The sequence below is a fragment of the Pinus tabuliformis genome, chromosome Q (genome assembly GCF_031772625.1).
Source record: "Pinus tabuliformis cultivar Carrire ecotype Pingquan chromosome Q, CPIR1, whole genome shotgun sequence".
In the NCBI taxonomy this organism is placed as follows: domain Eukaryota; kingdom Viridiplantae; phylum Streptophyta; class Pinopsida; order Pinales; family Pinaceae; genus Pinus; species Pinus tabuliformis.
The window spans coordinates 1,261,592,405-1,261,604,767 of NC_142296.1; the positions used below are offsets into that span (position 1 = coordinate 1,261,592,405).

The 12,363-nt window shown below is 42.2% G+C and overlaps 1 protein-coding gene across 1 annotated transcript; it reads right to left on the minus strand.

Moving 5' to 3' along the window:
- Positions 1 to 10,136: 10,136 nt before the first annotated feature.
- Positions 10,137 to 10,688, minus strand: LOC149224391 (uncharacterized). The gene has a single exon (XM_089388176.1). It carries the CDS (start codon positions 10,686 to 10,688, stop codon positions 10,137 to 10,139), a length of 552 nt encoding a protein of 183 aa, XP_089244302.1.
- Positions 10,689 to 12,363: the final 1,675 nt, after the last annotated feature.

The following is a 12,363-nucleotide window of genomic DNA, read 5'->3' on the forward strand; positions in this document are numbered from 1 at the left end:
TTACCCATGTGGGTTCATATTTGATGCTGAGATCATGGATGGATTCTTAACATGTGTTCAGAGGATGGTGCGATTTCCAGCAGAACGTATAGAAATCTCCAAAGAAATAGAGACATACAGGATGGCAGGTGGCACATTTGGCTTTGAGATGGCTATCACTGATAGGACGACTAAAATGCCAGGTATTTTTTAGTTTGTTTCAAATTTCATTGCCTCTTCAAGTTCATAACTTCATTCTTTGCTTCAACTTTCAAATTTCATTTTTTTTCTTATGTTTATTTAAAATTTTATTTGTAATTTTGTTGTAGATGCATGGTGGAGAATGTATGGTGCCAGGGTACCCCATCTGCAAAAGCTTGCCATTCGAGTCCTCAGCCAAACATGTAGCTCCTCAGGATGCAAGCGCAACTGGAGTGTATTTGAAAAAATACACAAGAAGAAGCGCAATAGGTTAAACTTAAAACTTAAAATATTGCAAATTTCCAATTAATTTTTTGAATTCATTAAACAATATTTTTTTTATAATTATTATTTCATGATCTTTGTACAGGTTGGAGTCCTAGCGACTTAATGGCATGGTCTACGTCTATTACAGTCTTCGATTGTGGGTGAGGCAACTTGAGAGGATACTTGATATGGAGGCCATCTCATTGGATGGGGTTGGCACCATTGCTACATGGAGGGTTGAGGCCGAGAGGCTTCTCATGGAGTCTGCCAATGATTGGTTAGAGTAGGAGGTAGTGGAAGGCGTAGAGGGGGAGGAAGAGGAGGAGGAGGAGGAGCAACAGGAGGAGGAGTTGACGACACCTACCTGGGCTACCCTAGCCACCAGTAGAGGACATGGTCTACCTCCTGTAGCTCCTACTTCTAGTTCTTCAGCTTCTAGAGCACATCAGAGTCCACTGCCAACTCCATTGACATCTACATCTAGAAGGAAAGGGAAAGCTATTGCATTTTCTCGCAAGAGGGGCAGAGGAAATCAATGGTATTAGACTTTAGTTATTTGGTTGATTTCATTGTATATGACATTATGACTCATGATGTGAGATACATTATTATATTTTTTGTTGATATTTTGAGGCTCAGTTGGAACTCAGGAGTCAGGACTTACTATTTAGGACATGATTCACTGTTATGTGTGATGTAGCACTAGAAATGATATTACACATCTTATATATTAGTTCTTTTATCATATTTGTGTGTCAATGTATTTATTTTATGTTGTAGATGCTTTAGATATTAAAAAAATTGAAAAAAATGAATATTTTTGTATTTTACGATTTTTTTCCGATTTTTTCCCTTGCCGATATTATTCCGATAATGATAACTGCAACATTGGTTGAGCTTTCTTATTGGCCTCTTCCTGTTGTTTTTTCAGTTCCTCTTCTTCTTCTCTTTTCTTTTCTTCCTCTACCTTCCTCCTTTGTTCCTCCTCCAGTCTCTTCTTTTCTTGCTCTTCCTGTTCCTGTTTCTTCTTGAGCTCTTCTTCCTGTTTTCGTTTCTCCTCCCACTCTATCTGTTCCTGCCTATTCTTTTCTTTCCTCTTGGGCCCTCTGCTCCTTTTCTTGTTTTTTCCACCGTTCCTCTTATTGTTTCTTCCTTCTTTCTTCCTCCTACCGTTTCTTCTTAGGCTAGTCTCCTTATTTCTTCTACTGTCTTAGTTCTTCTTCTCTTTTCCTTTTGAGCTCTTGCTTTTGCTTGTCTAAGGTCACATTTCTCTACTCTAACGTTTCGTCATCTTCACCCTCATCTTGGTCGCTCAGGGGATCTTCTGTTTCTTTGCCTTTGTGCTTCTTTAGTTTCCCTGCTGCCTTTTGTTGCTCTTTCTTTCTCTTAAGCGAGGTTGACCTTTCTTATAGGCTTACATTTTCTTGGGAATGCCCAGCTTGCTCGTCCTCCTTTTCTTGTTGTTCGCTTGGGCTGAACTCCCTAGATGCATTGTACCAATTTCTAACTTTGTCCTCGTGGGAATGCCTGGTGTGTGGGTATGACCAGTTGAAATTGGCCTTCTTGCAGTGAGCTGCTACCACTCTTTCGGGGTCATAGGTACGGTGATTCAAAGTCACAAAATGGAACCCCTTTATCTCCTCAGCTTCTGCCTCAACTTCTTTGAAGTTTTCAATCGTGTATGCCCCAATAGTGAGAGGGAAGGCGGGCCAGGGTTTCTTCTTCCCTTACTCAACGTCTTTGAAAAACCTGTGGTCATTTGATAACATACCTCCTACAACAGTAATTTATTTGTGGCAAATCTAGGAAGCATGTGTTTTGTATGAGCCAAAGACCCTGATGAATGTGCCCTCCTGGATAGGGAACCAATCTGCCACTTTAGCGAGAGTTTCCATGGCCCTCTTCGACATGCAAGGAGGGTCTTCTCCAAAAAGCAACTGGTATAATGGGGCGATGAACGTCTCAGAGGTGAACTCATGTACACTTTTATAGCCTGGGTCCCAAAAGATCTTATAGTGCTAGTGTACAGGTTCTGCCACAACTTTAGTTTAGTTGTAGCTCCAATGGTTGAAATGACATCTTGCACAAACCACATCTAATAGGTACGAGGCCATGTAGAATTCTGATGGTTGGTCTGCCTGAGGATGTTTTGCTAAGTTGCACGAAATGGGGAAACGGGGAAGCGAAACGAAACGCGGAAGCGAAACGAAACGCGACCTCCCCAAATTTTGGAAACGGGGAAACGCGAATATATATATATATATATATATATATTAAAAACATTTAAAAATTATTAATATACATATGTGCAATCATAAAGCATTAATGATACATTTACTTAAACATTTTAACATTAAGATTAAATTTACATCACAATGATCACATTTACTCATGAGTCATCACATAATGAAAATAAAAATATAGGAACTGGAAAATCCAAAATCAACCTTTATTTATATTAGTATATGAGGCTGCAAGTACAATAAAAACTATAAGGCTGCAAGAACTATAGAGACAAGTCACAAAAGACTAATCCTCATCATAACAATCCTCATCAAAAATAGAAGCAGCAGAATGCTCAACAGTGGATGGTGGTGCTGAAGAAGATGATGCACCAACTCCACTTCCAGAATCCTCCTCAATATTCAGGGCAGCAAGAGAGAGATCCAAATCAGGATTTTCTGCATCCACATCCCATTCTTTAGAAGGACCACTGTTGTATTCTGGACCCCTACGAGATGCAAGGCGAAGGTTGGAGTGCACATAAACAAGATCCTCTGCTTTCTGTGAGCCCAACCTATTGCCCTTCACAGAATGAATAAAACCATAAGTGCTCCAATTCCTTTCTGCTGATGAAGAGCTTGCCACTTGTGAAAGAATACGAATGGCAAGGCTTTGCAAATGTACACATTTGCTCCATGACAAATCCACCACCTAACTGGATTCATGGTGCTTCTCTCCTCCAAAGCTGATATATCTGCATAATCATCTATTCCTGCAGCAAAACTAGCAAATTCCTCCTTTACCTCCCTATGTAGGTGAGAAGGAAACATTCTCATTAGTGCTTTTTTCACCCCAGTAGCCACCTCTCTATCCTTATGGGGTGCCTTCCTCTTCCCATTGCTTTTAGCAATAAGCTCCTCATCATAAAATTTGGGGTTCAAAGCATGTGCTAAAGTGTGCAATGGTGTATTGAAATTGTTCCACCTGTCAACAATGATTTTCTTGATCAAACCAGCAAAATGATCATCAACAAACAGAAGTTGTGGAGACTCCTGCGAAATGATTTCCATAGTTTTCTCAACCATGGAATCCATGCCATCATATACTTCTCCCAAGAAAGGTTGGTCAGTGTCAGCACTCCGGAGAAGCTCAAATGCAGGGGTTGTGAACTTTAGCAAGAAATCTACCTTGCTCCACCAATGCTCATCAAGGCACAATCTACGCACCATAGATCCCCGCTCTGAATCTACTTGTCTCCACTCAATCCACAGTTGACTCACCACCATAGAAACTAATGCATGCTTAACCTCAACAAGACGGCGCAACATCACGAAGTTTGAGGCATATCTTGTCTCAGCAACTTTTAACAACTCCAATTTGGAGTACTCTCGAAATATGGCCTGAGACTGGTGGTGGTTGGTGATGAATTTGATAATCTCCCTTGCATCCCCTGTGACTTCCTTTATCCAGGAAACTTTGTTGTCGATCTCCTCTAAGATCAGATTCAGATTATGGACAATGCATGGTGTCCAAAATATGTGGTCATACCTCCCCTCAATAATCAAACCTGCAGCTTTGCAAACTGGTGCATTATCCGTGATAACTTGCACCACCCTGTTAGCCCCTATTTGTTCAATAGCTTTTATAATAATATCAGCAATGAACTGTGCATCTTTCACCTCTCCTGAGCAGTCTTCTGCCTTGATAAACATTGCTCCTTTGGGGAAGTGGCAATGATATTTATCAATGGTCTGCGCCTCATATCTGTCCAACCATCTGAGACTATGGTAACCCCAGAGCTACTCCAGGAAGAACGAATTGGAGCTAAAACGTCCTCCACAAGTTCCTTCTCATTTTTGAGAAGCTGGGTTCTGACTTTCTCATAGTTGGGCCCCTTGTACCCTTGAGGAGCTTTGTTAACTGCCCTCAACATATCTTGCCAGTAAGGAGAGCGAACAACATTGAATGGGATACCACATGCATAAATGCACCTGGCAACTCTGGAATCAGCTTCTTCTCTTGCTTGCACATTCACCAATCTAGCAATTCTGCTATCCTGAACTGATTGGGATGCCCCTGAGCCTCTGGTATGTTTGGGTGTTGCTTGTTCATGTTCTTGACTGTGACCACCTCTCCTCTTTCTTTCTTCAACTACAATCCTTGGCTCAATGTTAGATGTAGCCTGAGTATGCTCATCATGCCTCCTCTTAGTACCATCCGCCTCATCTTGCTCTCTTTGATATGCCCTCCTTACCAACGGATCTGCTGTTTTTGTGCAACCCAGAATCCCCTGTCCTCCTCCATGCAACAGATGCGCCTTCACTCTTGGGTAGGAGCCCTTGTACGTAATATTGCAAAGAGTGCATCGCCATTCCCATGAGCCACCACCTCCACATTTTTGAAGCTTCGTCACATGCCTCCAAAGAGGATAATATTCAGCCCTTGGGTTGGCCCTAGGGTTTGAAGTTGCAGCTGCACTTTGGCTGGAAGCCATTGCTGCAAAAATAAATTAAAAAAACAAATCTGTAAATAATAAATTTATAAAAACGTTTTTCATATTTTTGGCTGTATAAACCTTAGAAAAATTAAAGAAATAGTAAGAAAAAAACTAAGAAATAAATGTGGCTTACCCAAATTAATTCTCTGTGGCTGAATCTACCCTAAAATGCCAGAAAAGAGGAGAAATATGGCTGTAGCTGAGCCAAATCTGCTGCAAAAATAAATTTAAAAAACAAATCTATAAATAAAAAACGTTTTTCAGCAATTTAGCTGCATAAACCCTAGAAAAATTGAAGAAATAGTAAGAAAAAACTAACAAAATGAATGTGGCTTACCCAAATTAATTTTCTGTGGTTGAAACTACCCGGAAATGCCAGAAAAGAGAAGAGAAATATGGCTGTAGCTGAGCCAAATCTGCTGCTACAGAAATCTCTTGCTGAAATCTCCTTCTCTTGCTGCTGAAATCTCTTTCTCCCGCTGCTGAAATCTACTTTGCTCAATGCTCAAAACACCAGCTACTGAAACAACTGCCAATCTCCAAGAGAAACTCCTTGCTGAATAGTGTGATGAGAGAATGAGAGGCACTGCTCTTTTATAACTTTAGAAATGCTTTCTAGAAGTGATTAGAAACCCTAAAATAAATTAAAAACTAATTAGGAATTTTTTTTTTTAAAAAACAAGTATTTTTTTGTGGGAAACGGGGCCGTACGACGTGGAAACGAGTTTCCGTCCGTACGGGCGCGTTTCCATCTCGGGAAACGCGCCCGTACAGACGGAAACTCGTTTCCACGTCGTACGGTACGGGGAAACTCGTTTCCGTTTCGTTTCCGTACGGAAACGGATCCCTGCCCAGCGTTTCCTGCAACTTAGATGTTTTGCTACAATTATATTAGTCCTTAATATGAAAAATAGGATATTGGCCCAGTTGAAGATTGTACCTCTAGTGGCGACGACATACATGATAGGGACCCATGTCCCGAGGAAGGTATCGATGTCAGCCCTGTCGTACAATCGATTCATCATTGCGGCAATGAGTTGGTAAACTTTCTTTAGACCCTCTGTCTTGTATACTTGGTCATTCTTTACCCAGAACTTAGACGAGTCTTGCCACCAATTCCTTAGAATGTCCTTAGTTGGAATTACAAAACTTGACAACCATCGGGTATTGAATGATTCCTCCTTTTCTGACAACCTGTAATAAGCAACAATGTTCGCCGAAGAGATGGTTGTGAAAGGTTCACTTGTATGATTCCTCACTACCCACTGATTTGTGTCTGTGTTCTGTATAATCCAGTTGATGGTTTCTGCGCACGGAAAGATAGGAGGATGCGAGGCCACTTTGTGGAGCTTAGACCTCTTGACATTGATATACACCTGGAAGTCTTCCTGGTTCTCAGGGATGTCTTGTTTAGAAAACTCTGCATAAATATCAAACTAGGAGAGCTTGGTGTTCTTGTTGAGGTTGCGTGTAGTGTCCTTGTAGGAGGTGGTGGGCTCTAGTAGCTCTCCTGTATGCTGCTTTCGGAGCTCTTCCGAGAAGGCTTGACTAACAAAGGTGCCATCTCGCCAGAGAAAGAGGAGATTGAGATGCACTCGAGATCGATGTTGCCTGGCATGCCAAACAAACAATCCCACGATAAGAGAGATGGCATGAATAATTAAAACTAGGAGGAAAACAAAAATCACGACTTCAGAGCTCATGGCAAGGTCCCGGGGAGGAATTATGCTTGAGAGAGGTCGTAAGGTTACATAGGTCAAGGGGTCGCAAAGTTGCGAAGGTAAACTATGTGACTTAGGGATTAGGGTAAGTTAGGTTGTAGGTTAAGAGAGGTCGCAGAGTCGCATGGGTCGCGGTGAAGGGAGGTCGTAAGGTCTCTAGGTTGCGGCTTTTGGCCATGCAACCTATTCCTCAGGACGATTCGACGAAGGAACAAAGGCTCAAAATGAGTCCCTGGGGACCTACTGGACTAAACAACTTGATTATTGAGAGAGTAAGCTTAGTTATGGAAGAGATGGGACTGAGTGACTGGGTATAAAAGAGTTTGGGTGGATGAATGGCTTGGCTAGGGGTTTCAGATTGAAATGGGCCGTGAACCTTGGATAAAAACCCTAGATTGGGAAGATGCAGGGTCAGGGGCAGAAGAAGGGGACAAATGGCAACAAGTAATGATAACTGGGGAGAGGAAGAGTCACTTACTTGGAAGGGTCGCGCGCCTCTCCAAATTGTCGAGCCTATTTGTCTCGTGAGCGACCAACTGAAATGACCAAATGACCGGTCGGACGACCAATCTATAAGAAAAGTCTCACGTGCGGGGGTCGTAGAGGTCGCCGGGTCACATGTGAAGTGGATTTACCCTTTTGCGACTTAGCGACCCATGCGCCCTAGCGACCTCTCGCATGAGGTCGCGAAGTCGCAAAGGTCGCTGGGTGGTCATTGCAGGGATTTGCGACCTCATCAGGGTGAGGTCGCAAAGTCGCAAGATGAGTGAAAGGTCGCAATTTTTCGTTTGCGATTTAGCGACTTGGCTTAGCCAAAATGAAGTAGGTCGTAGGGTTGCAAGTTTTAAGCTCATGAAAGCTTACTTCATGCGACCTGCGACTTAAGCAGAAGAAATGAACTTTGAGTCTCCAAAAGTTAGACTTGTGAAGTGATCCAAAGGGCTTGGCTAACTGTCGGAAAGTCAAGATGAAGCTTTGGAAGTGAGTGATAGACATGGACATAGTACAGGGGCTCCAAAATTTTGAAAATTCAAGCATTTTGGAGGGTTGTTGCAGCGGCTACAACATTACCTAGGACATTACAATGCCATTGAGGAAGCCGGTCTTCACATCCATTTGATGGATGCTCCATCCCATTTCAAAAGTTGTTGAAAGAACTACTTGAATAGAGGAGTATTTGGCTACGGGAGAAAAAGCTACCTTGTAGTCTACTCCCTCTTTTTGAAAGAACTCGCGAGGCACAAATATGGCCTTGTATTTCTCAACACTGCCATCTGTTTCATGCTTTACCTTGTAAAGCCACTTAGAAGTCACAACTAACTTCCCCTTTGGTCTTGGCATAATCTCCCAGATATCATTCTTCATGATGGAGTTGTGCTCCATCATGGCATCTCTCCACATCTGCTGGTTAGCTGCTTTCTCAAAGTTGGAAGGCTCTAAGTCTATGATGCTAGTCATCAATGCCATGTATGTTGAAAACTTTCGCGGAATTTTGCTCTTCCTGAAAGTGGTCTTGGGAGGCTTGACACACTCTTGGGCATCCTGCAAAATTTGCGGCACCCACATTGGACTCCTAATTGATGTCGAAGGAGCTAACTGCTCCTCCTGCATTGAAGGCTAGCTATCTCTGCTCTCGACTCCTCCTTTGGTTCCTCCTCCTGAGGCCCCTTTGCAATTGGTGGTAGGTCCTGAGGTTTCCTTGATGTCAAGTTCTCCTTGAATTTGACATCTCAACTCAACATTTCCTTTCACCGATATATCAGGAAGACTCTATAAGCCTTCAAATCCTCGCTTTATCCCACCAAGATGCCCCTCTCACCTGAGGACTACAACTTTGTCCTCTTCACCTCAAGTATGTGGATGTAGACTGGACAACCAAATATCCTAAGATGTCCTATCTCAGGCTTCATGGTTGTGAATGCTTCCTTCGATGCCTTATCCTTCAAATTCTGGTGTGGGCTCCTATTTTTCAAATACACAACTGTGTTGCATGCCTCGTTCCATAGAAACATTGACAAACTCTGATAATAGATCATGGCCTTCACTGCATTGATGATAGATCGGTTCTTCCTCTTTGCAACCTCATTCTGCTACAAGTTGTAGGTCACTGTCTTCTCTCTCTTGATCCTTACCTCCTTGCAGGAATTAGTGCACTCATCAGAGGTGTATTCACCCCCGTTGCCTGTCAGCACCTTGATCTTCCTTCCTCTCATGTTCTCCACCTGAGCTTTGAAAGTTCTGAAATGACGAAATACCTCACCCTTACTCTTCATGAAGTAGATCCACGTCTTCCTGGAGGAGTCATCAATGAAGGTCACATAGTAAGATGCTCCCTTTACTAAAGGTACTAACATAGGCCTTGCTAAAGTAGAATGGATCAGATCCAAAATGCCTTTGGATCGAGTCTTGCTGTTAGGGAAAGATGCCTTGACATTCTTGCCAAGTGCACACCCTATGTAAACCCCTTGCTGGTCCAGACTGAAGTCTGGAAGCCCATTGACCATCTGTCTTAGTAATGGTAGAGCTTCGTGATGGAGATGCCCTAATTTTATATGCAAAAGCTCGTACATGCTTTCACTAGTTTGCACTAGTGCCTGAGCAGGCGAACCTGGAAGTCTATATTGGTTCCCCTCTCAAATTCCAATCCTCACTACAGTCTCTAGATTGACTCCCTATGGGTAGATGAACACTTGCCCCATCCGGAAATTAACCTCTTAACCTTTGTCCTCCATGGCTAAGATGGACAAAAAGTTCTTCTTTAGACCAAGTACATAGAGTACCTCCTGCACATTCAATGATCCTCTTGACTCAAGCTGGAATTGAACTGTCCCCTGACCCCTCACTGCATAGTTGGCATCATTGCCAAGTTTAATATGGATCCTTGAGTTGTCCTTTGCAAAACTACTAAATAGCTCTGTAGCCTTTGTCATGTGGTGGGTGGCACCACTGTCCAAGTACGAGGTGCTTCTAGCATAGTGTTGGCAGAAAAGAAAGACATGAGTGAAAAGTCACTCTCAAACTTGGAAGCTAGCTCGCTCAATGCTATCTTTGTTGTTGCTGCCATTGTTTGCAACTTCCCCTTGTTCTTCTTCCTTTGTGGACATTGAGAAGCAAAATGGCCATTCCTATGGTAGATATAACATTTGATCTTTGCTCGTATCTCTCTTCTGTTCGGACTGCTGTACTTCTCCTTGACTGTCACCCTTCTTTATGAAAATTTTACCTTTGGTCTTCTTCGTCTTGTTGACCTAGTCCAAGTTTTCATTTGCTGTTGCTCCTCCCTGCTTGCTGGTCCTAGACTCTTTACAAGTCTCCTCTTGTATGCAGTCATCCCAAAGTTTCTCCCAGCCGGGAAGATGCTCCTGGACAGAACTGCCCATGATGAATGGTTCCCAAGCCTTGGTGAACCCATTCAAAGAAACATTCTTTAGCTGTGTATCCAATACAACTTCTCCAATAGCTACAAGTTGGTCACGGATCTGTGTGATCCTCATAAGGTAGTTGGTCACATTGTCGGAGGGGTTCATTCTGCACTCTCTGAGCTTAGTTTTGAGAATCATTTTCCGACTCATGTTATCACTTTGAAAAAGCGATACTAGGGCATCAAACATCTCCTTAGATCTAGTCTTTTCTAAAACATGTAGAATCAGATGATCTTTAATAGCTTCACGGATCATCCTCTTTGCCTTCATGTCCTTATCCCATGCTGCCTGCACGACAGGGTCTACTACAGCTGGTGTCTGCGTGCTCCCTGAGGTCTTCGTTGGAGCTGGAGGATGGTTGGACACAACTTCCCACATGTCTTGCTCCTTCAAGATCACTGAGATTCTTGCTTTCCATGGCAAGAAATTCAAAACCCCATCAAGTCAATCCTCTAATTTCACACTAGTTACTGACATGGCTGTCCTGAGATCTGTCTCTCAAGCTTGCTGAAGTAACTTGAAAACAATAGGTCTGCTTTTCTCTCACAGCAGTTGTTTTGATACCATGTTAAATTATCCTAAGACCAGTTATCTAAACAAATAAATCAAATCTAGTTGTTTGCTGGTATTATTAACTTTTGCATATAGCGAAAAACGAGAAAAGCAATCACACACAATGCACAATTATTTTTGCCCTTTTAGATTAGTTCATCATTCAAAATATCTTTGGAACTTACAAGAGCTCCCTAATAGGGAAAATGGCTCTGAGAAATTAATCAAATGAATAACAAACTTGAAAATTACAGTCTGCACGAAAATCAAGGCAGCCTGCTCTCCAATTTATACCATTGTACGTAATCCACATGGCTGTATGGAATCCATTGACAGTATAACCTGCTCTGTTGGGCTGTATGGCTGCTCTTAACTTGTTGCTGACTGGCTGCCTTCTCCTTGCTGAAGTTTGGTTGCCTTCTCCTTGCTGAAGACTAGCTACCTTCTGCTTGTTGAACTATTGAAATCCTCACCAATCGCTGAAAATTAGTTCTCTGATTTTCTGCTTACTCACATGACTTGTGAAATGAATGCTTTGTGTGTGTCTTTCTCCTTTTCTCTCTCTTTCTTTTATAACTTTAACATGATCCAAAAACCTAATCTTGAACGATTGAGATCTAATATGAGATCAATGACTCTCTTTTAATTAAATTATTTAGTGGACCACTTTAGTCACTTTATTAATTAAACGTCACTTTAATAAAGAAACATTCACTGTATTAAGTAATTAATAATGTGAACTTCTAGAAAAATCATTGGATACATTTAATGACAATTTCCATAAGTAGACACACTCATGGAAATACCTGTCTGAGCTACAAACACTAACACCTAGGAATTGGAATCTTTTGAATGCTGCACTAAAACCTCAGTTGCACTCCCAAACCCTCAATTTCATTCCTTTTTTGAGGACACATGTCCTGAATGTAGGACATGTGTAAGGCATGTGTTGAACACGAGTTTGGAACATTTCGAACACGAGTTTGGCACATGTCATATTCATAGGACACATGCCAAACTAATGGTTGACATGTGGGAATCGTGACAGGAGACACCCTATGGGTGTGTTTGGTGAATTAGACTTTAACGTTGATTATGGTCCATTTTATTCTTCAATGGCGCTTGTGTCCATGTTAGTTGATCTTACTTGATTCCTTGAGCTTGTATTTGACGATTATGGACGTGGTCATTGCCCTTTAGAGGACCTTGATGATGCTTCTCCTATGCTTCATGGACGATGATTTCACACTATTTGGAGGGCCTTCCACTTCACCTTAGATGTTGCATACTTAATGGAGAGTGTTGGGCCTGATGATGACATGGCATGCCTCTAAAGATCCTCCTCCACCTTTGGTGCCTTGGATGCTACTCATTGGAGCTCGGATATTACTCCTACATGATGACATTATACCCTATTGCATGTTAGGGACCTTGAGGAAGATGGCATTGGGCTTGAAAGAGCACTTTGGATAAGGAGACCAAGCCCCATGGACCATTCATT